The sequence below is a fragment of the Xylaria bambusicola genome (assembly GCF_022495145.1).
Source record: "Xylaria bambusicola strain CBS 139988 unplaced genomic scaffold F5B22scaffold_8, whole genome shotgun sequence".
NCBI classification, from domain to species: Eukaryota; Fungi; Ascomycota; class Sordariomycetes; order Xylariales; family Xylariaceae; genus Xylaria; species Xylaria bambusicola.
The window spans coordinates 994,821-1,020,441 of NW_025953561.1; the positions used below are offsets into that span (position 1 = coordinate 994,821).

Sequence of the window (25,621 nt, forward strand, 5' to 3'; positions counted from 1 at the left end):
CTATGGTCTAGATCTAGCTTATAAGCTTCTCATCTTCCTCTCCTTCCAAAACGATCTCGTGACCACTCCCTTCGTAAATCAAGAAGGATGAGGCGCACCCCAAAGCCGCAACACCAGCGACTGCCCACCAACTAGCGCCGACAACACCAGCTTCTAGACTAGCACCATACCACCAACCGCCCACGACAGGGCCGACAGTGCGGAACCCCGCGGAGACGCTCTGGCCCAGGCCGTGTACCAGTCCGAGCACACTCGGGTGCGGGCTGCAATTATTGAGTAGAATGATGCTGGCGGGCAACGTGACGGTGCGCGCCATGACCTGGAAGACCTGCACCACGGTCATGAACATCCAGATGATAATGCCGGAGGCAGGCTCCGGGGCCTCAGTGGCCGAGGGAAGGACCGCGAGGTACGGTGCGAGGAAGTATGCCACGGGGAACAAGGCCATGAAATATCGGAAGCCGCGCAGGGTTCCCAGACGCGCGTGGACAGGCGGGTATGCGAAGATTTGGAGAGCCATGCCAAGCACGCCCAGGAGCGAGGTCGCGAAGCCAACGGTTGCGGCGGGCATGCCTAGACCACCTGTGAAGACCCAAGGCAGGGCGCGCACGGCAGTCTCTTTGGGCTTTGATCGCGGGCTGGAGAGGAAGAGCGTCCAAAGATTGGTAAATGCGCCTAGCTGAAAATCGAACAGGGCCTCGGTGACGAGCGTGAAGATCACGTTTCGGGTCCAAACGCGGCTGAATGGGAGGGTCCGTAATGGTCGCTTCGGTACTGGTGTTGCGACGGGGATCTTCTCCTCATGGCCGTTCATAGATGGGGAGTCGGACCTGTTGAGGGTCTCTAGCATATAGTATCCATTGTTGACTGGCTTGCGCGTGATGAGCCCCTTGAGTCGGCGACTAAGGTCCAAACCAATATCGGGCATGTTCCGCCTCTTGCTTGATGTCTACTGCTTGTTAGTGACGGGCTGTGTTTTGCGCATGAATGGATACACACCTCTTCCAGCGCAAGGAACACGATAAGGCCCGTAATAGTCAATGTCACCGTGTTGATCAAAGCAGGGAGGGCATAGGGGTACCGGAAGACCCAGTCGAATCCCCAGATAGCGCCCTCGCCGAAGAACGCAGGCAATGTCAATGCAGGGTCAGCCAATATACCACCCATCACTAGAGTTTAATTAGAGTTCATATTCGCTTGGACAGCCATCCGTAGCAAGCGATACTCACAGGGTCCCAGCGTGTTAGCTACGCTGAAGCTAATAGGTAAGATCAAGAAGGCTCTGGATTGGTATTTCCTCTCGACCGTGATCTCGGCAATCATAGTTCGTCTGACGATGACGTTGAGTCATTTTCTATCCAAAATGATAAAATAGGTAGACAGACTATACTCACATTATCCCAACTGTACCATTGATGCCACCACCCGCTGCCCGCCAAAAGGCAGCCGACCAGAAACTGGTCGCAAAACCAAACCCTATGCATGATATGGCGGTACCGAAAAGTCCAATGACGAGCACGTTCTTCCGACCGCACCAGCTAGCGTCGGCCGCCTTCCCCCAAAGGAACGCCGTCAAAACCTGCGCTCCTGTAAATGCACCCTGCAAAAGCCCGGCCTGACTCGATATCTGCGAATCAGTAAGGGTGTTGTCGAAACTCTTGAGCTGGTAGAAAACATAGGCCTGCAACGACGCAACTTGTAAGAAGTCGACAAGTCGTGAAAGAAACAAGATCGCCAGCTGGTCTTTCCTGGGCAGAGACACCCACGTCACCGGGCCGTCCCTTTTCTTCGGAGACATTGGACGAGGTGTCTGGACCTCGACATCTTGATTTGTTACGGCCATCGGCTCGAAGTCCTCTGACGATGGAAATGGCTGCTCATTGTTGTGTATCTGGAGAGAGGTTGACCTCGAGTGCCTTTTTGTGTGCGGCATTGATGAGGTCCTGGCCATGATAGGCAAGACGATGAGATGGCGCGCGCGCGCTCGTGGCGGGAGGACGAATCAGGATTAGGCAAGTATCTACCTATGCATATGAAACACAAGATGATAAATATACTACAATGTTTAGAGTAGCTATAGGGTGTGAGGGGCGTAGTAAGCTGATGGCGCAGCAATTGTTCATGACAGGAATGACGCACGAGTTGTTGGCACGAGTTAGTTGATCAGGAGGCACAGAAAGGACCCAACAGAATGAAGGAACACGCCCTCCAAGGCACCGAATCTTGGTTGAATGCTCTGCAAAATACTAAAACATAGTCGAGGTAACTTGCCTGGGTCGTACTATAGTCACGTTGATGAATGTGAGAGCCAAGGGACTTTGGTTCGATCAAGAAGATAGTTATGTGATAGTACATACACCATCCTTACACTACTTGCTTAGAATCGCGCGTCCTGAGCCGACGAACTTTGCATTGGCAACGCTAATGGCCGAACTTGAGAGTCTCGAGAGCCAAATGCTACCCAGGCCCCGGCTCCGCATTAAAATGGATTCGCCGCGTACTATGTAGTCAGTACTCATGGCTATTTCTGCCCTGGTTCAACCGTCCATAGTAGGTACATGGCCATATGAATAAGGGAATTGGGTCATCCGTCGGCACGGACTTTCAATGGGCGAGGGTCGTCAAATCCGCCCAGCCACAGTCCGACGTCGACTTCCACGTAAGTAAGTACTTTGTAGCGTTCTGGATGGACTCGAAACCAGCTGCAGGGTTAGCCGAGGCGTCGGCTAATATCCCTGGCTGGTAATCTCCCACGTTGTCTAACTAACTTATTGCGGCCTATTTACGTCCCACTCACTACTCATACAGCCTGGTCCGCCAACCGACAACCTAGGAAGACGTTGAATGAACAACAATGCGACTACTATGTCCGTTGTTACGCTGTTGTGCAACGATGCGCAGCAGGAACGATTGGTTTCTAGTTTACTGTTTTTCAAGTAAGTTATAGTCACGTTGTCGAACGCTTGACTCGTATACATAACAAGTGATGAGGCCAATCAAGCTACAGCTACGTTGTTCCTTGTTCGCCCTATAAAGTTGTAAACCGCAGCTATTTGATATTCAACTCCTTTTCTGAGTTGATATTAAAGCAAGCATCTGTGTGGACTAAGATCGTCAACCATAAAGGCAATGTCTGTCCGATATTGCAACATCATTTAGCGACTCACAGCAAGACCTGCCCGGTGCTCTAATTCTGAAAACTTGGTATGCTTACAGCGCATTTCAGGAGATGAATATGTTCGCTGGATTAGGGAGGCCTCAACTCATGTGAAGCGTAAAAGGGGAAAGTGGACATTGAGATTGGCGAGTGTTGCGCAATCCACCCGAAAACTCGAAATCCAACGCCTGTCCTATCATTTGGCTGCATGGTCTACATAGTCTATATACTTAAGTAAGAAGTGTTATCAGCGCTAATTCCGACTACCGACGATACGGCTCTCGGTGGCCATTGGCTATGGGTTAACGGCCTTCGCTCTAACCCTGGCCAACCATTCGCACAAGCATGACGATCATAGGTAGACTACACTTGAGAGGATAACTATGCAAGACGGAAATTATCTGTCTGATCTTCCGAAGAGAGTTGCACAACTCACTGATACGCCCCCAATTGCCCGACTGCACTTGGCATGGCAGTGATCACTCGACACCTGGGATATTGTATAGAATAAACTTCGACGCCAATCCGTGATTATATATTGTGCACTCAGCGATTCTTGCTATCGAGGCTGCTTAACTACTGCCACGAGTAAGAACGGGGGCATCCGATCGCCCCGTCAAGGCTGCCGATCAACTTGTCAGGCTGTGATAGATTGATGAACAAGTCCTTTCACGCCAAGCTGCAAGCCTAAAACTTTTCACTTACGGCTCACTCTCACTGCAGTTTCACCACATGCTGAGTAGAGATGACGTAGGATTTCGAGGATAACTGCTGCGGCATGATAGCGTGATACCTAATCCCCGGCCGTCGGCATCGTGTAGATTGCCTACCTTGAGGAATCGTAGCAGCGCCGCATGACCCGCGCTCTAGCTGATATCAGACCCCTGATCCCCTCTGCCACTCCGCTCTCCCGCTCTCCCGCCGTCTCTTCCAACGATGGGATAAAATCGACCTATTGAATGCGTATGTATAATCAGATCGCGATGAATATCGTATAACTGCTGCGACGATCTTTGCAAGGAGGCTCCCAACTGCTTTCCCATAGATCGCAAACAGTTGGCCCACAACAACGGCTTTAATTAATGCGCGAGTAGCCACACAAAGTAGAGAGTACCTCCACTCAGGACTTTTACCCGCAACAGGATCTACGAAGTACGACGCAGATTACTGTGCCGTACTTTGTTCCGAGCGGCGCGTGACAGGGGGAGCTGTCAGTGGAATCACTTACTTATGTACATGGATCGACAGGGATCCTACCGAATGTAGTATGTCATCGTTGCATCGCGCTACTCGGCAAGACAAGTCACTAGCTACCTGGGATAGCCGCTTCGAGGAATCACATGGGGAACTCCACGAATCGTCACAGTTATCGAAACCACGTTGTCCCGTGGAAAGCGAACATAGGCACAGCAGCGACCAGATACACGACATTATCCACGACATGATGCTTCAGTTGCGTAATCAAGCATATATACTCCGTATGATGAATTTTATTAGTGCATGCCAAGATGAACGCTCGCGAAATAGGACCGCAATCTAGGATCCTGTATCCCCAACAAGACCGGTATCCGATGGTATGCAGCTCCAGCCCCTGTCCCAAGAAAAAAACAAAACGGAATCAAGTTCCTACCCATTTGCCGTGACGCCGGAGCCAAGCGCAATCTTCGTCTAGATATGTCATTTTCTATGCGTCGAAAAACCCAATTCGTAGAAATCATGAGAACATCGAGTTCTGAACGTAAAAGACTAGATACAGTACTAGGAGCGCGAGTCCGAGGATCTCTAATCCTTGCGCGATCACGTTGTACATCTGGGCGCGGTTCCGTCGCTGCGATCGTGTGACGAAATCCGAGTTATCGTTAACATTAGGGAACGGCACGTCCTTGGGCACGGGGCAGTCGAGGAACTTGCACAGCGGCTCCCAACCCTCCTGGACGCGGTATTCGAGCAGTCGTTCGGGCGGCACCAGCTTCTTGACCTCCTCGTAGTGTTTCGTGAAAATGTCCTTGCCGCGGTTCGGAAAGTCGCCCTCGAAGAAGGTGTCGAAGAACTTCTTGAGCATAGGGTAGTACATCTTGGCCGCCCAGCTGAAATGCGACAGCATGCGCAGCTCAGGGTCAGTCGCTCGCCAGTAGACCGTCTTCATCGTCGAGGCGTGCCAGGAGTCGACGTCGCGCGTCGTCATGACCACCTTGGCCTCAGGGTACGCCTCGATGAGCTCCTTGGCGAAGGCACAGGCGGGCCAGTCGCAGACCGCTTGGGACCCGCCAAGCAGCTTGTCCCAGTCCTTTCGAGTAAATTCGCCGACACCATCATACTTGGCTCGCAGCGCGTCCATCCAGAGCAGTGCGTCCGGCGGATTCTCTATAGAACAGTTCATCATGTGGTAGGTATCAAGATATCCTAATTGTTTCATTGCAGCTCTCATAGCTGTGTAATGATCGCAAATCGTGTTAGTAGATGAACGTAGCTGGCTTGAGAATAGCAACGTGTAGATGCGATTGGAATTATTCACATACAGGCAGTTCCTGTGCGCCCAGGTGCCAGGAGGAGAGCTCTCATGGGTACTGTTCGGGTACATTGCCGGCGGTCGAAGTCCGTGTCGCTCGTGAAGAAGTCCGTGACGGGCTTCTTAGTGTATCTATCGGCATACGCCATACTGGGCGAATTCCAAGGAGACAACGTTGGGACAGAAAACGAGCTGAAGGTGAAGAAATAATCTCGATAAGAGCAACTGAGTTCAAGCTTCGTTCAAGAATGGTATCTCGGGAAGACGGGTATATACGCGAAGGGGAGCTCGAGAATAACTATATACTAAATGGAAGTCTATTACAGATATTCGGGTATATATATATGAAAAGAGCTTCTCGCAGGTCGTTAACGAGTGGCGGTTGATACGAAGATCAACGAATATATATGTAAGAAGAAAAGGAGCAAAAAATATACAGATGAGTTGGGAAGGACGGACGATATAGGAGGAGTGGTATAGAAGAGGGTTATGAGGACCAAAGTATTCCCAGTCGAAAGACAGCCCCCATCCCTGATAGCCATGCCAATTCATGTTCGGGCGGCGATATTTCTTAGTGTCCACACTACTTACGTACACTACTTGTGCTACATCATTTTGTGTGCACAGGATCGAACCGTGTCCTGGGCACTGATTCTGTTACGGTGTAGCCAGTCTCTCGATCAATCAAACATCGAGAAACACGTTCGAATCCTACTGTGGGATTGTTTCAAGATATTCTTCGTGATTGTGGCTCTCAGCTTCAAGGCCAAACTCGCCAGGATGGATTTCGTAGTGTTGCTGGGTTCTCGGAACATGATGCGAGCAAGTGGTGTGGACCTAGTTTTCGAGTATGTATGTAACAACAAAGGATAAAGCCAAGTCTTCGGTCAAGAACCTACCCCCCTTTAGCCTTCTCATATCGACACCAAACAGGATAACTTGCAGGTGGAGTGACGACCGCCATGGAACCAAGCACACTAGTCTCAACCAAAGTTGTTATTCTCACTTCTGCTTGCAACATGCAAACGCGTTCCTGGTAAGTTGAAAATCGGACCCAACTGCTTGGCGTTCCCGTTAGTTGTGGAGGGTTAGCTCCCGGAGCAAGGCCTAGAGGTCAGGATTTGGATCCTATTGGTGCCGTTACTGTACTATCTGAATAAGATACATCTCAACCTAGAGACTTAGCACGCACCATTTATATTAAATACTGACTTATCGGCGTTTGTTGATGTTCCTCTCTCCACTTGTTTTGCTTCCGTTGCGTTTCGCTGAAATGTCACGGGAAGTACACGTACTGTATCCTTCCTACTCCTACCAGTACTCCTACTCTATATACACACAGCCTCGCGCATACATGCTAATCCTAGTACATACTTACACTCAAGTGATACCGCAGCCATTATTTAGCAGAGAAGTTTATCAAGCCGTTAGCGGTCTATTGAGTTAAGAAGATCCTCGCTCGAGTCCCGGCTAGTTCTGGCACAGTGCCTAACCGTTCATATAGAAATCCCTTTCTTCGTTAAAACCTAGTAACAATTGGGTGTAACCACTGTTCGTGCCACGCCCTCGCACAGGTATCTACAGAGCCCTTTGGCTGACTCGATTCTGCGATAGCGATAGCGATAGCGATACAGAATGGATGCGCGTGGTACTCACAAGTAACCCGGTAAGATACCTTCTCAGCACATACAGACAGAGTTTACGCATAGATAATCAATGCAGTAAGAAATATTTCATTGCCAAGACCCGAAAAGCGGCAGTGTTGAGCATGCCCTTGCCTACCATAGATACAGGAATACACTTACACTAGTAAGTACGCAACCAGGATGGTGATGTCCTGCATGTAGGAATTGCCAGCCTCAACAATGACATTCCTGTCAAGCCACTTGCAGTACGTACGCGCGCGCAGTGTCAATTAATAATATATCATTTTCCTGTCAATCCTGTCAATCGCCCGACGTTGGCGGAGGGACTTAAGCCACGGTGAGCCAAGCCGCGTAATCCCTCCCCTATTGTCAATTTATTGTCAACTGCCCCCGTGCTGTTCGATCGACCGCCACGACCCCGGTTGTTGGTTAGGCTGTTCATGGCTGTTTAAGTTTCATTGGACGCTCGTCATCGTCATTATGCTAGGTACTCTTCACCGACCACTCAGGTCCTACGGATTTAACGGATTCCAATGAAGAGTTGTTAACGTGAAATGCCTGTCTATGCCCTATCACATATCTATCACTACAACAGGAGATAATCCGGTGGGCTCATGCGGAGAAGGAGATAGCTAGATTGACATCGTCGTTTAGGATATGGGACGGCTTCTTTTTGCAAGCACGGAAGATTGGATGGGATCGCAACACCGCCGTTGGTAATTGCAACATCCGGCGTAATTAGCGGACCGTGCACCTTAAAGATCGTCGCTAGAGTTTGGTCCTAGGGACCAACGAACCCGGTAGAAGGTTAGTGCCTTCTCTTCTATCTTCCTGTTAAGGTGAATGAGTACCCAGGGGATATTGCGGTGATATTCGCGATTCCGCCGAGGGCGCAACCCCAGCGGATTCCAATAATGAGCTCCGGCGCCCTATCTCCGTATCGTTGCTCCAACTGCACTAAAGAAAAACACAATCCACGTCTCTGCACGTCGTTGGCCCTGAGTATACGTACGCCAGATGATCGGCGTATTTGTGAGCAATACCCCAACCATGGCCTGACCGAGACGATGAGTCGTCGCGTTACTGGCGAAACGATCACGGGTTGGGGCAACGGGGGAAGGAAAGTCCGCTTGCGCTACGCGGTCTGATCATGAACTGGTCATCAATGGATCTGTGGTGTGACATATTAGCATCGGCATACCGCCGTCATCAAACCGTACTTGAAACATGCTTCTACTATGACCTACAAGCCCAGGTTCCGTGTATAGCGTGCGCAAAATCTGTCGTCGGCCACGCGTCATATGAATATCCCTGAGGCTCCTTTCCGACTGGCCTTGCACGGAACCACTCTGGAGCGCATACATAACGGATATGGGTGCGACGAGACTAGTAACCGCGGCGTTACGAAACATTAAAGGCCTGTACAGTACTGCAGAGGCGACAATGGCCGTACAGACTCCAAATAGACAGTACCGACGAAGTCGAGAAGAGTAATGATAACTTGTATGGCTATCTGTTGAGAACACTAACAGCGATATCATTACATTGCTGCATGCCGGACTAGCTACTATCCGTTGACGTAGTACTTTCTGTAAGTATCATCTGTGTAGACTTATATCAAGTAAGCTAACTTGTATAATTGCTCGGCCATCAAGCCTGTCTGCCGCCAGCTACTGTATTACTGATTACAGTCTTCGTCAGCTGTGTTCATGCTAAGGCAGCAGAAGTCTGGCTCTGGAAGTTAGATGTTAGACTGTGTGGTGTTGACAGAGAACGGCTGGAAGCCTCTTCGACCTGGCCATAAAGTTGCAAGGCGTCTTCGATGAGTTGCTCTTAGGTCTCGGCTTCTCGACCCTAAGATGGTGTCACGTTCATACCTATTACATAGACCTACTGTATACAGATCAACGTTAGTCCATATGCCATAGTCGAAAAGGCTACTGCTAGAAGTCTAAATGACTTTCCTCTTCTTACATAGGGGCCTTACCCAGAGCTTATTCATACCCGCTCTCTAATATAAATGTGATATATGGTTGTCATCCCCGTTCGAGCGATTCTACCCGGTATGGACCAGCAATGTGTGTGTGTGACGAACATCGGTAATTGTCACGATATTAAGTTTCTGTATTGTATCGTTATCAAGGAGGACAACCTCCCATAGGCGAACAATATATTGAATAATGTGTATACTGTTAAGCATGGAAAGCACCCCTTTTCATATGACTTTACCAATTGCAATATGGCTAATCTAACTGACATCTATTTTCTATCTCCTTTATCTTTATTGCTAGTACCTGTTGAGAATTGCATGACCTATCATGGCCAGATCACCCGCCTTGTTTAATACGGCTGGATCATGTCCCTTCGAATGATCTTCCCCTCGTCATGATCCCGCTTGCCCTCAACAACATCCTTAAGGAAATGCCCACCAATAGCCGGGTCGAGCGCACCCATCTATGGCCATGTTAGCATGAAGTTTTTTCTGGTATTTCTACTCGCTTTTAGCACTCACCTGCTTCAACTTCTCCTCGCCGATGCCCGCCAAACCGGTGGCCAAGAAGCCCGGAGAGACGGCCCACACCTTCACGCCATCGTTTAGGAGTGTTCTGCGCCACTCACGCATGACCATGTTGAGACCTGTCTTGGAACTACGGTACGACATGGTCGATATGCCGATCATCTGCTTCGGCCAGCCCGCGGCGGGAGGCGTGTTCAGGCGTTGCAGAGCAGGCGTGTCGTTCGACTCAGTCTCGGTGAGCGACGAGGTACCGCTCGTGACAAAGATCAAGCGCGCGTCGGATGACTTGAGCAGCAGTGGAACAGCTAGCGTCGTCAGGATGTGGGTGCCGGTGACGTTGACGTTCCACGACTTATTCCACCCCTCCCGCATCGTCATTTTCCCATCCTGGACCTCATAGTCATAAGCGGCGCCGCCGTTGTTGATCAGCACGTCGAGACGTCCGTGTCTTGACTTGAGCTCCTCCACGGCTTTCTCGAGCGACTCGTCGGATTCGAGATCTACTTGTACTGTGCTGTAAGTCGACTTCGTCTCTGGGAATTGCTTCTTCACCGCGGCGACTAGAACCTTTGAATTAGTGCTCGTTCTTTGGAGTAACGTGGCGGATATTTCGACAGCATGGACAAATCCTTTCTCCCTTAGGGCCATCCCTTCTTAATGCTGGACAATTGTGGGATTATCAGGTAATGGAGGGAGTGGAAGAGAGGTGGAATGAAGTTTGGGACATCACTCACTGGCACTCTCGCCCTTCGAGATTGTGCGGCATCCTAATATGATCTCGTAGGCTGTCTGGCTCTGGCTGAGAGCTTTGATGGCCTCAAAACCGAGACCAGTGTTTCCTATATCAAGTGTCAATCCCAGCCCCTCCATTCGTCAAATGGATGCTACTGACCACCGGTGATCAGCAGAATCTTCTTGTCGGTCGCCATTGCGGAGGATGCGATTGGCTTTTGCGAAGAATATAGTCGAATAGATCGGACTGGTGCTTGACGAACGCTGAGATACCGCTCATTGGCCCCAAAGCGAGCGAGAGGTCGAGCGACCTTTTGTACTCTGCTGCTCGCGAGCAGATATCGCACGTGGGGCATTGTGTAAGACATTCTGGCAAACGATGACGCGGGCAAACAACGAAAGTTACGCAAAAAAGTTGACACTATTCACTAGTTCGCCAACCGCCCTTGTTAGATCAACAGAGAAGTTGTCGTCCATTTTGCAAAAAGTCTCAGCTTGTTGTAGAACATGCGATTCATCGCTGATTAACTCCGAGACCGAAATGTAGTGTCTGAGAGCTCAGACGAGCGGTACAACTATCGCCGGGAAACACGGCGAGTAGCTAGCCCCATTAAGTATCAACGTAGCTCAATAGGTTTAGATATCCCAGCATAAATGATATCATGTAGGGATCACAGGGCTTGTTCATTGGCCTCGCGGTCTCCGAATCCTAAATCCGGCGCGTCGCGGGGCATGTTTGCTAAGACAGCCACGGACTTGGGGGAGCTCGCCCAAGCTCGCCCAAGCTCGCTCAACCGGATATAATGTATAATGGAAGACTTCCAGGCTCGCGGTGGCTGGACCTCGCTTTTAGGCGCAGCCGTGGCTTGACCAGTAAACTCCGAGGGGCCCCCCGTGTTGTGTCATGCGAAGGACACGAGACTTGCACCACCACGCTGTCGTCGCGAAGCGTATATCTGTCTGTCCTTCACGCTATGTTATGGTGCCGTCATTGTCCTCTAATAGAGAATTAGGGAAGATAATAGGCCAGATTGATGATGCGGTCTGTTTCACTGGTATAACACGAATGACACGAATGGTGCCATGCTCGTTGACGGAACATGGCGGCTCTCGAAAGCAACTGCGTTGTAGGGGATAATCTGAGAATGGAGTCTGTGCTGCAATCAAGAGTATGCATATGAGTGGGTGATGAGGATGATTAATTCTGTATATGGCCGACAGCATTTGTCATGGCAGGAAGACGGCGCGAGTTAGCATTTACAGTGCGTCTTGAAACCACGCCAAGGGAACACCAAAGAGACACCAATGATGCGGTGCCAAGTCATATACGAACGTCGTACCATATAATGGCGCCAAAAGAGTGATGCGGTTACCTTTTAGGGCTCTCAATCTCCATCTCCATCTGCAGTTTGAAGTGTCTATTTCACTCCACGACGCCTCTTCAAGGTTTGATTAGCCTCGACATCTGATTATCAGAACTCCACGCCAGACAGCAATATGGGAAAACTGACGCTTAACAACCCGATCATTCCGTTGGGCTCTGTTGTCCTCGTCACCGGCGTCAATGGACTCATCGGGTCTTGGGTCGCCGACAAGTTTCTTGAGGCGGGATACCGGGTGCGCGGAACTGTACGTAGTATCTCACGATGCGCTTGGATGGAGCCCTTTTTCACCGATCGCCATGGTTCAGGCCGGTTCGAGCTCATAGAGGTATCGGATTTTAGCGCTCCAGGGGCGTGGGATGAAGCAGTTAGGGGAGTCGCTAGCGTCGCGGGCGTCGCTGGACAGGCCGGTGTAGATCTCGTGGATATTGACGCTGCTCTACAACTAGAGTTTCCGTTTGGTACGTATAACAACCTCCCGTTAACGGCCCTAAGTCGGGCCTTCATGATCTAGCAGGATATATGACACTGGAGATATAAATAACGACTAACAGTTCTTCTATTTGCGCAGTGACCGGGCTTCTGGGTGCCGCCAAGAACGAGCCTAGCGTCAAAACCGTCGTCTTCACAAGTTCTGCGTGGGCTGCGTGGACACCAGACCCGGACAAGAAGGCGGTACTGCACGAATGGTCGTACAACGATGAAGCGGTACGTATTGTGCAAAATAGCAAACCCGGGGAGAAAATTGGCATTTTGGGGTATATGGCCTTCAAATCGCTGCTCGAACAAAAGATCTGGGACTGGATTCGCACAGAGAAGCCCTCATACACGTTTAACACGATCCTCCCGGATACGGTCTTCGGTACGACTTTAAGTCCAGAGAACCAGGGTATACAGAGTACTTGCGGCATGGTCAAATGGCTCCGCGATGGTGTCAACTTGGATCTGCTAGCTAGCATACCTGCTCAGAGGTTCATCGACACACAAGATCTTGGGTTACTGTATCTAGCAGCTCTCACCACACCGGGTGTGGATGGCGAACGCCTTTTTGCCTTTGGGAACAAGTACAGCTTCTCAAAGGTCGGGGAAATTCTGCAGAAGCTCGAGCCTGAGACGAAGATATTGCTGGCGAAGGACGATAGGTGGGATCAGACAGACGTGCCCAACCAGAGGGCGGAAAGCTTATTGCGGGCGCTTGGCGGCCGCAGTTGGGCTACGTTGGAAAATAGCATCGCGGATTGTTTGAGCAGCATCAAGAAATTTGAAAGCTAGATTAGTAATATCAGGTTGCTACTAGTACAACCCTTTATTCGTCTTGACAATTACCTCATTATTAGATATCTTTATCTTTATCTAGAAGCCGTTGGTATGATCGTTACAAGACAGTCTTTGCTTGTTTTGGCTGTCTTTCTTTAAAGGGCCCTGGACAACAAAGGCATTCTTCCCTTTGAGGGATGCTAATTAGTATATAAAGCGCATCCAGAGCCCGGCAATCTGAGGTCTACTATTCTCCTGAGGTGTAAGACCCATTTATTAAATAAAAACAATCTGCCTTCTCCGCTAGAAAACGTCTCGATCGAATCTCTATATTCAAATTCGATGCTATCATGTGTATACAGTACGTCTCCCGGTACCCATGCGGGCACATCAAGTCGCGATGGGATATTTGCAACAAATCAAAGGCTGTGAATATACTATGGCCTGGAAAACACGAGCTTTCCTGCGACAAGAGCGTGAGGATGTACGAGAACCCCGATCTACAAGACTCTTGCGGATCGACTTGCCTCACCAAACCGTACAAGTGCAACAAGTGCGGCAGTTCAAGGAAGCAACTTGCCTGGCGCTGTGCAGACTGTAACACGCTCCGCGACAGCGAGGTTCAAGTGTGGGAGCCGTGCCGCTGCCCAAAGCACCGTTGTGCTAAGGCAGCACTCGGTGCATCATTCTGTAACCACTGCATGGAAGCGTGTGTTCCGAGGGGCCCCGTTATGAAGTGGTTATGCCACCGTTGCGGTTCTCCTGCCCGGACGCACGCTGGCGAAATGGAGTGCCAAAAGTGTCTTCATTCTCGTTGCGGTAAGTGCAAATCCCTCGCCATGTAAGAGCTCTGATGTGGGTATGTAGACTTGGTATGGTCATCAATAGATTGGCTGGCTATGTTCTGGAACATAGGCAAAATTTCAACAAATTGCTAGCTTCAAGATTTCGTGTACGTGTGTGATTTTTATTTCTTGACAAATCCCTAGCCGTAGCTATGGACTCTTACATCTACAGAGTAGAGGACGACATTAAGAGGCCCGTTTTCCTCCCCTCTCCTCGGGACTATGACTTCTTCCTTCTAGCCCTTTCCCCTTTACTCCCGCTTTGATAATCATAGTATAGCCACTGATAAGGATCCTTGAGTCCCTAGACTGCTGAGGAGGTCTTCTACTCAGAACTGGCGTAAGTGTCCTTTCTAGTCCTGAGAATCGTGTAAGTGTTACGAGTCTCTTGTCAACCAACATGGCCGATAGTGTAGCCCGAATTCCCTACGCAAGGCAGGCGTGGATTGGGGGTAGGTCACGAGCTATGCGATTGGTTGCAGCTAGCGCCTATTATTTGCGCGTGATCCGACTCACAAAGTGCCCTAAATTACCACAGTTTGCAGTTCAAGGGAGGGGAGAGAGGGCGATTATCCACGCTGCGTAATAGTGTTTCACTGAACGTGAAGCTGCCTCAGACAAAGACTTAGTCGCCAAAATCAGGGGAAATGACGAGAGGCTAACGGTTGGTAGACGTCGCAATCATATCCAAGGACCAGCGACTTGCTTGGAGGCAGACAAAAAGTAAGGGCTGATTTCTTAGCCCTTCCTGTTATCAAAGGGTGGTTGATATTCATCCTTCTTGTTCATTCCAAGTGAATATATACCTGAGGTTGCTGTTGGGTGGTCAACCGTTGTGGCCTACAGGGTATTGCAGTTCCATGAAAGGTTCCCAAGTAGGATCATTCCAATACTGGTCTGGGAACATCATATCTATGACCGACAAATCTAAAGTTTGATATGATGTTGACAGGCTGGGGCTTATTGAAGTTGGATGCTCTAGTGGCGTAGCGAGGGCTTCGCGCTCTGCTGTAGTCTGAGCGCTTTTCTTCTTGGCCGCTTGCAGTGCTTGTAAAAGAACCCACACGCCTGCTTTATCCCCGGCTACAACCCCTGGGTCGATTGTGGTCGGAGGAAGTTGACACAGGTCCTCAATGGTTTTCGCAACCCTAGCGAACTCATGGGTAGGACTAGGATATGATTTGAATATAGCGTGGCATATGGCTACGTGGTTTGCTGCTAATTGTTGCTCCTCGGCTGGGGCCATAGGGTTAAGACTGAAGTACCTAATCAAAAACACAGCTGTGAAACACAGGCCGTGAAAGTATGACTTGGGAAGTGCACGTTGTTGCTGTGCAGCCGACAGTCCGTGGCATTCTGGCAGGTCTTCAGTCCGTCGCAGGTTGGCGAGATGGACAATGCGAAGAGCCGTCGAGAAGCACAGCTTGAGAAGGACATCCCGGGCTGTATTATTACTCTTATTATCTCTTGCAATTACTACCACATACATGTGTAGCTTGGCAATCAGAGTGTTATACTCCAACATACGCGGCCACTGGTCAGGATATGATGATCTCAAGTTGTCGAGCTCCCGATCGAGAAGGTGGAGGATAGAAGAGTCGATCGTGCCATCATGGCAGGTGTGGGACAATACATTCTTAAAGTCGGCGATGATGGCCTGCAATTTAATCTCGCTCGCAAACTCGCGTGGTATAGGGAATTCTTCCAAGTAGGCTGTGATTCTTCCTAGTTCCGAGGAGCTATCCAACATGACTCGAAGGCCCAAGTTCATGCTCAAGCTAGAGAACCCGAGTCAGGATACCTTGAAGCGTAAATAGCTCATAGTAGAGGATTGTGGACATACCAGCTACTCACGTAGAAGCATCCTAGCCAGGCCGTGATCTTCTCAAGGGAGTTGGCTGGGCAGTTAAACTTGCTACTGTAAGGTTGTGAGTTGATTCGGTGCAAGCCTAGATAGAAGGCTGAATTCGTAGCGATTCCAGAGTATATCCAGCTTGGATCTTTGATCTGCGCGGCAGTAGTGTATTAGCTAACGACTTTAGACTCTACCAGTCACCGATCCTATATCAAGGGGGCAACCCCTGCCCCCAGTTGGAAAGTAGGGATTTCTAGAACACTAACCTGTCTGTCCACCGGTAATGGCCATACGCATAAGATTGATAAGGCCAATATACTTTGCAGAGGAAGCGGCGCTTGTAGAGCTTCCGTCTTTACCATGTCTTGGAATGGCTCTATTACTTGGTAGTAAAGCCCTTCACATGAAGGGATCGTGAGGCGTGAAGCAACGATAGTTATGATAGTCCAGAATAGGAGCTGGGAGGACTGATAAGTGGCGTATACGTTTATCGACACTATTATAGGAAGCCTGGGATGAAATAGGCTTGCAAATCTAAGACCCGTGTTAATGAGTCCTTTCAAAACGCCTGCCGACAGCATGACATCGAGTAACCTACATCTTGAATGCTTCAATCGCAACTTCAGCGCTAATAATAACGTGACCAATGCTCACGGCTTCAAGAGGCAGGCTGAAATCATCCGCGGGTGTGTTGGATGGCAAGCTTCCTGCGATGTTGGGTGATAAGCTGGTGCTGTCCATGCTAGTGGCTCCTGGCTTAAGGCTTTGGCTCCGAAGCTCGTTAAGTTCTTTGGACATGGCCTCTATTCGCCTTTAGGCCGTAACACGGCTCAGGTTAGTCTTGGCTTATAAAGGGGTCGGAAATTTGACATCATACTTTCTAGTCGGCATTCTTCTGAAGGAAGGATCCACGACGCATTGCAAATCTCTTGACTGGCATCGGGTGCATGGGTTCGGGAATCGCTCCCGAGAATCGCACCGCAACTATCGCGGTTTTTTAGCATCACGTCCAGCCGTCATACGTTGAATCAAGCCAACACACTTTAGACTGCTTACACTCGGTACAAGTCCGTACGGCCCTAGAGCTAGGCCAACTCGACATCCCGACCGAAGCCATCATGGGTTATAGCTGTTGTCCGCACTAGATTAGTTGAAGTTTTCGGTCAAGTTCAGATGATGGTTCTGGTAGAAGCCCGGACTACTGATGACGACAAAATATTGACGCAGCGTGTCTGTGATGACATTAGTCCCTTATATCGTTTGAGAGCTACAACTACCCCCAGCATTCTCGGCGTTAATGAAACCTGCACTCTGGTTGCTGCATAAGCGTTGCCTGTCCTGTGGAGTGTAGCAACAGGCCCCTCGCAATTCTCTGATTCGTTCCTTATGTTGGTTCACAGTCTTAATAACATGCTAGCCTAGGATAGCAGCCCCCCTAGCCTGGCTATAAAGAGAATCTACATTGGCTAGGCTCCCATATTTATCGACCATCTTCTGCCCCTCTAAGCCTTGCAAATTCTTTTCACGGCAATTTTTGGGAATATTGAAGCAGTAGCCTAAATCGAAAACGCAGGGATCTCAAGAATAATTCAACCTCGTCTTTTGGTCTCTCACTACGCTGAATGAGTCCTGTTAATTCGCCATAAACAGTGGCTGCGGAAGCTGAATTCAAAATGGTGGACCCCCAAGTTAGACGTCACTAGTATAGCATTTCCTTGTGGCCAGTTTAGGGGGCTTATACGATTACGTGGGATGGTTGGCCTAAGCCACAACACATGCCGTACGCTAAAGATCACTCAGACAATGTGACGGCTTGGCTTGTTAACATTGAGCAAGCAAAAAACCCGACGTTTAACCATTATCTGGGGTGCTTTATACGATAGGTATACCTACCGGTACTGTACCCCCTCTCTTAGTACACGTAACACTTGGGTCTACTAGGTATTAAAACTAACAAAATAACGAAGGGACGGACAGCGGTTTGATTACAGCAGCTTTCCTATCATCAAACTCTCAAGCGCACATGGCCAAGATGAGTCTATGGACTGGCCGATCTAGCTATAAGATGATTGAAGTTTCCATGACCAGCTTTTGCGTCATCTACCTATGCGGATCCCAGGAGTTAAAATGTCGGCTTTTACGATTGCTAAGCTTAAGCTCTCGATGTATATGCATCGACGGTGGCTCAGACCCAACTGCTGACTACACTAGAGTGAGGTTCCAAACCTGCATCCATGTCATAAAGCTTGGCGCAAAGATCACCGAAGCAGCCCCACCACTCTAGGAGACTAAAATACCTATCATGGCAGCACCAGGGGGAAGCATGTCTACGATGTTATGAATGTACGCACACAGATTGGGCAAGGTGAGAGAATAAATAGTCTAACCCCGGATTAGGGGGATAAGCCTTCACCTCACCCCGAACCCACCTCGGGACATCGGCTTCGCGCTTAGCGGCACTCGCTCTCACTACAGTACCGTAAACTCAACGAATGGGAGACAAGAACTACGTACTCGGTTTAAAGCATACCAAACATGAATACTCAGTGGCCCGGCCGTTAACCACCTCGAGATTAAAAGATGAAAGGAATTAATCTATACCCTAGACCTCTATTATTCTATGCCCTTGAAACATGCCTAATCTGGCCACTGTATACTCCGTGAACTCACTTAAATCTCGCAAGATATCGCCTATGTTGCCCTGTTACGCGTGCTAACCCATGATATTCACAAGCTCGAGACGCGCAATCCTCTAGCTATCTGATGCCACGAAGGATTCGAAATATAACACTAAGATCGGTCAAGGGCGTTAATATTAACATAGAATGAAGGATAACCTGCCCCATATAGGCCATCAGACGCAACAAACAGAATTTCCAAGACGCGTGCTCTGCGCGTGTAAGACCCCGAGGATCACTAAATCGAGATTCCAGCACCTCGTGACGTCCTTCGCCCATATGCGCTCTACGTAGATATTTGTGCGTCTTATAACGGGATCTTCTACATGCAGACTAGTTTATTGCATCTGTAAGCTGAGCCATATCATCAAATGAGTGGATTCAAGCGGAGGGCCAAGCTTCCGTATGCGTGTTGGACCTTGACACTGCAGCATCGGAACAGCAGAGCCACCCGGGGATCTTTGAGCGGAAAGTCCCAGGCGGTTAGTTGCAGTGCCGGGATACCTTTAATAGAAACTGTGAACCTTTCGTATCTTGGCGGAGATGCTTCGTCTTATGTGAGCTCGGATCCTCAGCACTTGAGCCGGCTTCATATTCAAGAGCCATCCACGTATGGCATATCGGGTGGTTGATCCCGAAGGCGGGAGCGGCGTCGTATAAACTTAGAGACAATGCGAAATGTGCGTTTGCTTGTACATATACGAATGACGCAGAAAGATGATATAATGATGTTCCTATTCGGGGCCGATGATGCGAAATTGGACGGCGTTCGGAGGGACTGTCCTTCCATCATTAGATCATTGCATCCGGCGACGTTATACAGTGGCGATTCATCCAGACTGGGACGTCGAAGATATCCGCGGGTATTGGACGCGTTATGAGACCGGGCTCACAGTTTCGCCTTCGTCTTGTCCGCTCGGAATAATACGGGAGAATCTGGGTACGGGTCGATGATCTCGTTGTTGATTGGGTTCACTTGGGAAGCTCGGTGGAAAATATCTTCATAGACCTTGCCATCGTAACGTCCCAATGCACTATCTAGCTGCCAATCCGGGAATTTCCATGCGTCCACGAGTCTTACGGCATGGGGTCTGATGTCCTGGAGGAGAGAGAGCGTTCGTTTTGTGCGTGCCAGCTGGATCTGGCGTACTGTCGTGGCGGCACTAGCAAAGAACTCGGAAGCATTCGATGTTAAGTGATAGAAAGCGAACAGCTGGAACAACTTATGGAGCAGCTCCACTGTGGTTGAATCGAGCGATGCCGTTGTATTTTCGTCTTGAAGGGCGTCATAGAAATTTTTGACTGCTAGGTATTGCGCGTAGGCAGTGGAGAGACGCCAGAAGTCAATGAGAAGGCTGTTCCAAGACTGCTTCTCTTCGTCTCTGTGCTTAAGAGCTTCGAAAGTCAAGAACGCAACGCGCCAAGCAAATGCGTCAACGAGATCCTGATCGTTATCGAGTACGTCGAAGGCTGCCCCAATGTCTTGCCTGCGGACAAAGTTTTTGAAGACACCGGTTATGCCGTTGGTGTCAGTAGATTTGCCCGAGAGTACGGTGCGGGCAGTCTTGAGGAGATAGCGAGCAACTTGCTGTGTCAGCATATAGTTATCACCTTCCCATGTCACCGTGGGTAAATAATCAGCATACCAGCTGCCTATGCCCGAGAATGCCGAATACCCGTGTCCGCCACAGGCGCGACGGCATACCTCCAGACCTTCGGCAGCTGTGGTCGAAGCAAAGGCTTTAAGGGCACATGAAACGGCATGAAGATCTGCCAGAAGATCGCTGGTAGAGTTGAGCTGCTCTGGGCCGGGACTCCGCTTTGCATCCGCGCCAGGACGGACATTCTGCCCCTGGCTCATACGTTTCTGATTTGCGTTGTAGAGGTTCACCATGATGCGACCTGTGAAGTGTAAGGCATACGAAGCTGCCAGCAACGGCAGTATGCGGTACTGCACCATCGTGTAGTCGAGAACTTGGTTCTCTCCGACCGTGCCCTCAGGTGTATCACGGTCCTGGAACTGGCGTCGAACCGCACAATAACGGGTAGCAATAGTCACTCCTCGAGCAAGAGTACTACCGGACTGAAGGACGATCATAGATCGGATGAACGTCAATGTGCCGTAGATGAGCGCCGGGTTCGCCGGCCGAACATATTTCCCAGTCGCAGGGTCTACCGCTGAAAATCGACTCAGCATATTGACGTGGGGGACTTTGACGTCGTTAAAGAGCAGGAAGCCATTGTCCATGGTATTGTAACCAAACTTTGGACCAATGTCGCCGACGTGGACGTTAGGAAGAGGCTCATGTGTCCGGAGATCTCGGATCTGAACAACGAAAGGGTGGGGACCGTAGGACTTTCCATTCAAGATGAGTTGTGCCACTACTACCGCGTGGTTCGCAGCTAGTCCTAGGGATCCAATCCACCACTTCGAGGCAGTAAGGTGAGGAGAGTGCAGCGTGAATGTCTTGTCTGCGGCGTTCCATGTCGCGGTTGTCTCCAAACCTCGGACATTAGACCCGTGGCCAAGCTCAGTCTGTGCATAACAGCCAATGATATCGTAGCGCCGTGCTGGCTCCAGGAAGAGCTTGTGCTGTTCTGGTGTTCCTTGTTCCTCTAACGTCTTCAGAAACATAGAGGCATGTAGACCGTACGGTGTCGGCTCGCTGATGAGTTCATTGGCGGCATTATACTCTTCCTGGCTCCATCCATGCTTGACACTGAGCTGTCTCAGTGCCTTTGCTCTGGCCAAAGCGGCTTCAAGCCTTTCCCGTCTACCCCGAAAGTAATTCTGCGATTTATCAAATACATCATGGGATTGAAGAATCTCTAAGATCTTCGCATTCCTCTCCAGCACCTCGCTGGTAAACATGAATGTCGCGAGCTGATCGACATTGAGAGCTGACCGGTCTCTCTCTTGTTGGAGGAGCTCCGATCCTTGCGGCCCTGAGGGCTTTAGAGCTTTGACCCAGTCCGGGTTTGGCGAAGGCATGTCGATTGAGGTCTCGTCCACTAGGTTGGTTGTTGAATGCTGTGTGATTGAGTTGAAGGATGCATGGTCGTCATACAAAGAGGTTCAATGCACACTCTATTTATTAGGCCACTCCAGGTAACCGGTATCACACGCACACTAAGGCGCTGTCCGAGGTCTGAGACTTGTTGGTAGACCTCGGTAGCTTGTTAGTGGCATCCACCACCTTAAATGTCTTACCAACGCCATTTCTGACAAATAGGACTGTAGTTCGTGACTTCAGGCAACTGTTAGTCTTCAGCTGATACTCTGCTTGGGAATTACCCTCGTTTTAGCAATAGTCTCATACGTCAGAAGCTGGACACTAAGCCGAAGCCCCTATCTGTTATGCAATATCACTAGGACACCTTGGGTTAGGTTAGCCTTGATTACGTGTAATCCCTGAAATCCAAAATCAAAATGTTCTATCAGGCATATTGCTCTAGAAGTGAATAATTATGCATTTGATTATATCTTAATCAAGTAGTATATATGTCACGAGGCTACAAGACACCTACAAGGCTGTAACAATGAAACCCCCTCCTGTATATAGCGTCAGCTTTGCCCGCAAGAAGGTTGGGGGGACCCTTGCGCAACAATAGAAGTCATTAGCCAGTATACCAGGTCCTGACAATCTATGTTGTCGGACTTTCTTGCAGGCCATGACAGATTATGGTTAGCAGTATCACGGTTGTCAATAGCTTCCATGTCTCATGTTTAGGAGTATGACCACTAAGGGGAGAACGTAGCTGCAATTGAAGCGATTGCAATTGATAAAATATATATTAGTAAATGAAAAGCTACCTAGCTAGCTGCATTAAGAAAAGATTCCACCCAAGACTACCCACGCTCCGCTACTAAATCCAATAATTAAGTCGTATATCATTATGGGTGCTGCTCAGTGCAGACAGGAAGGCCGTTGTCAAGCGTATTGGTGTAGGCAAAGGCATAGTCGTTAGTGTAGTGATCATTGCCGCGCCATTGTCCCTGGATTATGTTAGTAGACTCAGTTATGATGCAAAGAGACAAATACTCACATCGTTTGTGGCGTAGCTGGTATCCCATTGCTGTGTGTACATGACACACATCTGGCCTTCGGGAGCACCGTTCCTTTCAGCAAGGTATGTCACGAAGAATTTGCAGATCTTAGGCTCGCCTTCCTGGGGCGGGTGAGCAGTGTTGTACTCGTTTTGTGACTTGCATGCCGCAGCACATAGGCTGGGGTCGTAGTAGCTGGTGGTGAAGATCTTAGAACCCATGTAGGTATCCTGGTTTCTGCAGTTCAAAGGTGCGTTGATTGCCACGTTGCCAAGAGCAACTCCGGCGTAGCCAGGAACGTCGGGCACCCGGGTCTTCATGTACCCGTTGGAGCCAGCGATGAGGACTTGGAAGTCTCTTATGTACTGGCCGTTGTTACCGGCGTTATCAGCTGAAAGGTAGCCACCCCAGAAGACACACTTGATCTGAGTCATAGAGGCGGGATTTAGGCAGTCGTCGCCGGGGACGACCACCGGGTTTCTCTCAAAGTAGAGGTTGAACCCGCTGCAGCTGTCGATGTTGTTACACTGACGAGCGCACTCATTGGTATCATAAGAATCTAGGTAGCTGAAGCCGGAGTAGCCATAGGCACTGCTAGAAGCCTGGAGGTTCTGGAAAGTCCTCTGATAGCCGGTAGGTACAGGGGCAGTATTCGCGTAAGCCCCGTAAACAGGATTTTCAGCGAATGCTGTGGCATCATCAGGGTCGGAGATGGGACCCTTGCCCCTGGGAGAAACAGGTGTACAGGCATCAGAAGTTCTACCTTCTAGGTCACGCTTCCCCACAGCTACCACAGGAAGAGGAGTAGCGGTAGCAGCCGCAGTTGCGGCGGGCAAGTCGAACTCGACGGTATGCGGCTGCTCGCCGACCGAAGCGGAGCCAATTGTCGGCTGCGGAGCTGAATCAAGCAAGGCGAAGTCGATCTGTTGGCGAGGCTGGAGTGGTGAAGCTCCGGCGAGAGACACCAAAGTGGTGGCGATCAAAGCATTCGACTTCATTGTGAAAATATAGCAGAAGGTAGGAAGAGATGTAAGGTGTCGGTAGATTCCTAAGAAGGGGGAGATGATGATGATGATGGTGAGGTTGCTGATGATCTAAATGAATTGTAGCCATGAGAGGATCATTCATCCATTATATACTCAGACTAGAACAACGTCCGCGCCATAACATTCCAGACGAGCGCTCTCCGCCAGACCCGAGGAGCTGGAAGCGAACTCAGATCAGTCTAGCTGCGATGTCTCACAGACACGTGCTTAGTGGACTGGGCTAACATGCATAGGCGGGGGGTACGAGACAAGGCTAACCATCAATGAAGCCTCTGAAGAACTAATCGAGGCCAGCATCAGCTACCAACCCAATCTCATGGCATGTAATGGAGTCCTATGGCCATCACTGCTGAAAACTCCACCAGACTATCGCTGACACCGAACTTTCAGCTCTGGAAACCGAGTCGCGACGACCTAGCGGTGAGATAGAAACCTGAGTTAACAGAGTTCATGTGGTGCCTCGGTTACTAACGATACCTAGACCTTTAGCCGCAATAATAGGCTGCGGATGGACATGGATTCCAAGCAACTGAGCATTATTGGGGCGTAGGACATCCTTGCTAAACTGCGTACATAGTATATGTCAGAGCGCTAACGTACTAGTAGACACCATGATGGTTGGAGCCGCATTGACGATGGGACGTCAAGAGCTTGATGCTTGACTGGCCAAACCGTGGGCTCATAGCATGTCCGGCTGATAGCCCAGAGCCGGTGCTACGAACCTAACGAAGCAAGCTATCGCTTTAGACCAACATGGTTCACTTCGAATGCTGACTTGCAGACGACTCAAGTCGAAGCTTTGAGTACCTCATGAGGTTTCACAGCTTTTGGAAGCGTGTCTGAACTAGGGAATGATAGAGAGCCATAGTGTGATGTAACAGTAGCGAGATAGTAACGTCTCGAGCACGAAGTGATATTTCTAACAGAAACTAGACACTTCTGCATTAGGATCATACTCCGAACAGCCAGTGTACCGACGACGGGGCTGAACACAGATTCTAGCCTCGTACAGCCTATGCAGCGACTGCAGTGGAAGCGAGAACTAAGCCAAACAAGTGGCTAGACAAGGAGTCTAAGTCTGTAGTGCGAGTGAAGCCATTGATCTAAGAAAGCGTCAGCGGTGGAGAGTAACCAACTCATTGGCTGGGTTGTGACTTTACACTATTGAGGATAACTACGTAGCGTCCGTTGCGCTGGGTAGCTCGCAGGGCTGAGCAATTTTTATTCGCTTGTGTCCTCCAATAACGACCCCAATAAATCGTCACCTGAGGTGAACCTCCGGAGAAGATATTCCATGTAGAATTAGGCTGTTTTGGTGGTAATGACCTGGAGTGGCAAGCGCTTCAAAGAAGGGTTCAAAGAAGGGGTACCCATACGCGCCTAGCCTGATTTTAGTTTGTTTTTTCCTTAGTAGATCTGTGGAAGGAAGATAACTGCGGCGCTCGGCATCCCCAAGTTTGAGTTCAGTTAGAAGGCCGACTACGCGGTAAAGTTCTCCCTCTAGGGGGTGTGGGCTTTGAGGGGGAACCGAAGAATAAAGCTACCTATGGCAACGAGTTCGGCTAGTGCCGTATCCGCCTGGGCTTGGAATCCGGAGGTTTCAACCGGAGTATGGTGGAAGTTGGAGGCTGAGACAGGCGAGAGCTATGTGACTTGGATGAATGTTTCCCAGTGCTGCGGTCATCTATGATTGTTCGACCAGGATATCCTAGTTTAGCAAGTGTCACAAGCGTCTCAGCTCCGGTCTTTTTCGATATCTCATAATCTGATGAAGACAGAGTAGAGTCGGAACCAAAAGAAGGGCCCGATACACGGTACAGGAAGGAAGCTAAGAAAAAGACGAACCCGTGGCTAGGGGTCATCTCCCAAGGCTGAAAAAAACGATAAGCCATTGCGTCCGCATCTCGCCCATATCAGGTGACCGAGCACACCGAAGAGAGAATGTGGC

General features: G+C 49.7%; 9 protein-coding genes across 9 annotated transcripts; 2 read left to right on the plus strand and 7 right to left on the minus strand.

Annotated features, from left to right (window-relative positions):
* Positions 1-13: 13 nt before the first annotated feature.
* Positions 14-1,951, minus strand: F5B22DRAFT_634599 (major facilitator superfamily domain-containing protein; the record flags this gene model as incomplete). The annotated part of the gene is made up of 4 exons (XM_047977002.1): positions 14-949; positions 1,000-1,169; positions 1,230-1,330; positions 1,395-1,951. 4 exons carry the CDS (start codon positions 1,949-1,951, stop codon positions 14-16), a joined length of 1,764 nt encoding a protein of 587 aa, XP_047833748.1.
* A 2,353-nt stretch (positions 1,952-4,304) lies between these two features.
* F5B22DRAFT_596040 (uncharacterized protein) lies at positions 4,305-4,611 on the minus strand (the record flags this gene model as incomplete). The annotated part of the gene is made up of 1 exon (XM_047974193.1): positions 4,305-4,611. A coding segment is annotated over exon 1 (215 nt), but the record flags the coding sequence as incomplete, so codon positions are not given.
* A 173-nt stretch (positions 4,612-4,784) lies between these two features.
* On the minus strand, positions 4,785-6,002 carry F5B22DRAFT_548971 (P-loop containing nucleoside triphosphate hydrolase protein). The gene is made up of 2 exons (XM_047972930.1): positions 5,677-6,002; positions 4,785-5,587 (listed from the first exon to the last, which is right to left on the minus strand). The coding sequence occupies exons 1-2, from the start codon at positions 5,813-5,815 to the stop codon at positions 4,872-4,874; spliced, it is 855 nt and encodes a 284-aa protein (XP_047833750.1). The 5' UTR covers positions 5,816-6,002; the 3' UTR covers positions 4,785-4,871.
* A 3,650-nt stretch (positions 6,003-9,652) lies between these two features.
* Positions 9,653-10,759, minus strand: F5B22DRAFT_634603 (uncharacterized protein; the record flags this gene model as incomplete). The annotated part of the gene is made up of 4 exons (XM_047977003.1): positions 9,653-9,766; positions 9,825-10,390; positions 10,565-10,669; positions 10,723-10,759. The coding sequence occupies 4 exons, from the start codon at positions 10,757-10,759 to the stop codon at positions 9,653-9,655; spliced, it is 822 nt and encodes a 273-aa protein (XP_047833751.1).
* Positions 10,760-12,059: 1,300 nt separating this feature from the next.
* On the plus strand, positions 12,060-13,216 carry F5B22DRAFT_643901 (uncharacterized protein; the record flags this gene model as incomplete). The annotated part of the gene is made up of 2 exons (XM_047978342.1): positions 12,060-12,405; positions 12,516-13,216. The coding sequence occupies 2 exons, from the start codon at positions 12,060-12,062 to the stop codon at positions 13,214-13,216; spliced, it is 1,047 nt and encodes a 348-aa protein (XP_047833752.1).
* Positions 13,217-13,227: 11 nt separating this feature from the next.
* Positions 13,228-14,308, plus strand: F5B22DRAFT_549260 (uncharacterized protein). The gene has a single exon (XM_047972933.1). The coding sequence runs from the start codon at positions 13,552-13,554 to the stop codon at positions 14,044-14,046; it is 495 nt and encodes a 164-aa protein (XP_047833753.1). The 5' UTR covers positions 13,228-13,551; the 3' UTR covers positions 14,047-14,308.
* A 352-nt stretch (positions 14,309-14,660) lies between these two features.
* Positions 14,661-17,243, minus strand: F5B22DRAFT_549114 (uncharacterized protein). The gene is made up of 4 exons (XM_047972931.1): positions 16,500-17,243; positions 16,168-16,435; positions 15,890-16,053; positions 14,661-15,824 (listed from the first exon to the last, which is right to left on the minus strand). The coding sequence occupies exons 1-4, from the start codon at positions 16,697-16,699 to the stop codon at positions 14,873-14,875; spliced, it is 1,584 nt and encodes a 527-aa protein (XP_047833754.1). The 5' UTR covers positions 16,700-17,243; the 3' UTR covers positions 14,661-14,872.
* A 1,920-nt stretch (positions 17,244-19,163) lies between these two features.
* F5B22DRAFT_549227 (uncharacterized protein) lies at positions 19,164-21,749 on the minus strand. The gene has a single exon (XM_047972932.1). The coding sequence runs from the start codon at positions 21,569-21,571 to the stop codon at positions 19,469-19,471; it is 2,103 nt and encodes a 700-aa protein (XP_047833755.1). The 5' UTR covers positions 21,572-21,749; the 3' UTR covers positions 19,164-19,468.
* A 725-nt stretch (positions 21,750-22,474) lies between these two features.
* On the minus strand, positions 22,475-23,625 carry F5B22DRAFT_643904 (uncharacterized protein; the record flags this gene model as incomplete). Its single annotated transcript, XM_047978343.1, has 2 exons — positions 22,475-22,576; positions 22,627-23,625. The coding sequence occupies 2 exons, from the start codon at positions 23,623-23,625 to the stop codon at positions 22,475-22,477; spliced, it is 1,101 nt and encodes a 366-aa protein (XP_047833756.1).
* Between the last annotated feature and the right edge of the window lie 1,996 nt (positions 23,626-25,621).

Coding starts and splice junctions, on each gene's coding strand:
- F5B22DRAFT_549260 (XM_047972933.1), top strand. CDS start 13,552: ATGTGTATACAGTACGTCTCCCGGTACCCATGCGGGCACATCAAGTCG.
- F5B22DRAFT_548971 (XM_047972930.1), bottom strand. CDS start 5,815: ATGGCGTATGCCGATAGATACACTAAGAAGCCCGTCACGGACTTCTTC. Junction 5,588..5,676: donor TGGGCGCACAGGAACTGCCT/GTATGTGAATAA, acceptor ATCATTACACAG/CTATGAGAGCTGCAATGAAA.
- F5B22DRAFT_549114 (XM_047972931.1), bottom strand. CDS start 16,699: ATGTCCAAAGAACTTAACGAGCTTCGGAGCCAAAGCCTTAAGCCAGGA. Junction 16,054..16,167: donor CATTACCGGTGGACAGACAG/GTTAGTGTTCTA, acceptor ACTGCCGCGCAG/ATCAAAGATCCAAGCTGGAT. Junction 15,825..15,889: donor TGCTTCTACGTGAGTAGCTG/GTATGTCCACAA, acceptor CGGGTTCTCTAG/CTTGAGCATGAACTTGGGCC.
- F5B22DRAFT_549227 (XM_047972932.1), bottom strand. CDS start 21,571: ATGCCTTCGCCAAACCCGGACTGGGTCAAAGCTCTAAAGCCCTCAGGG.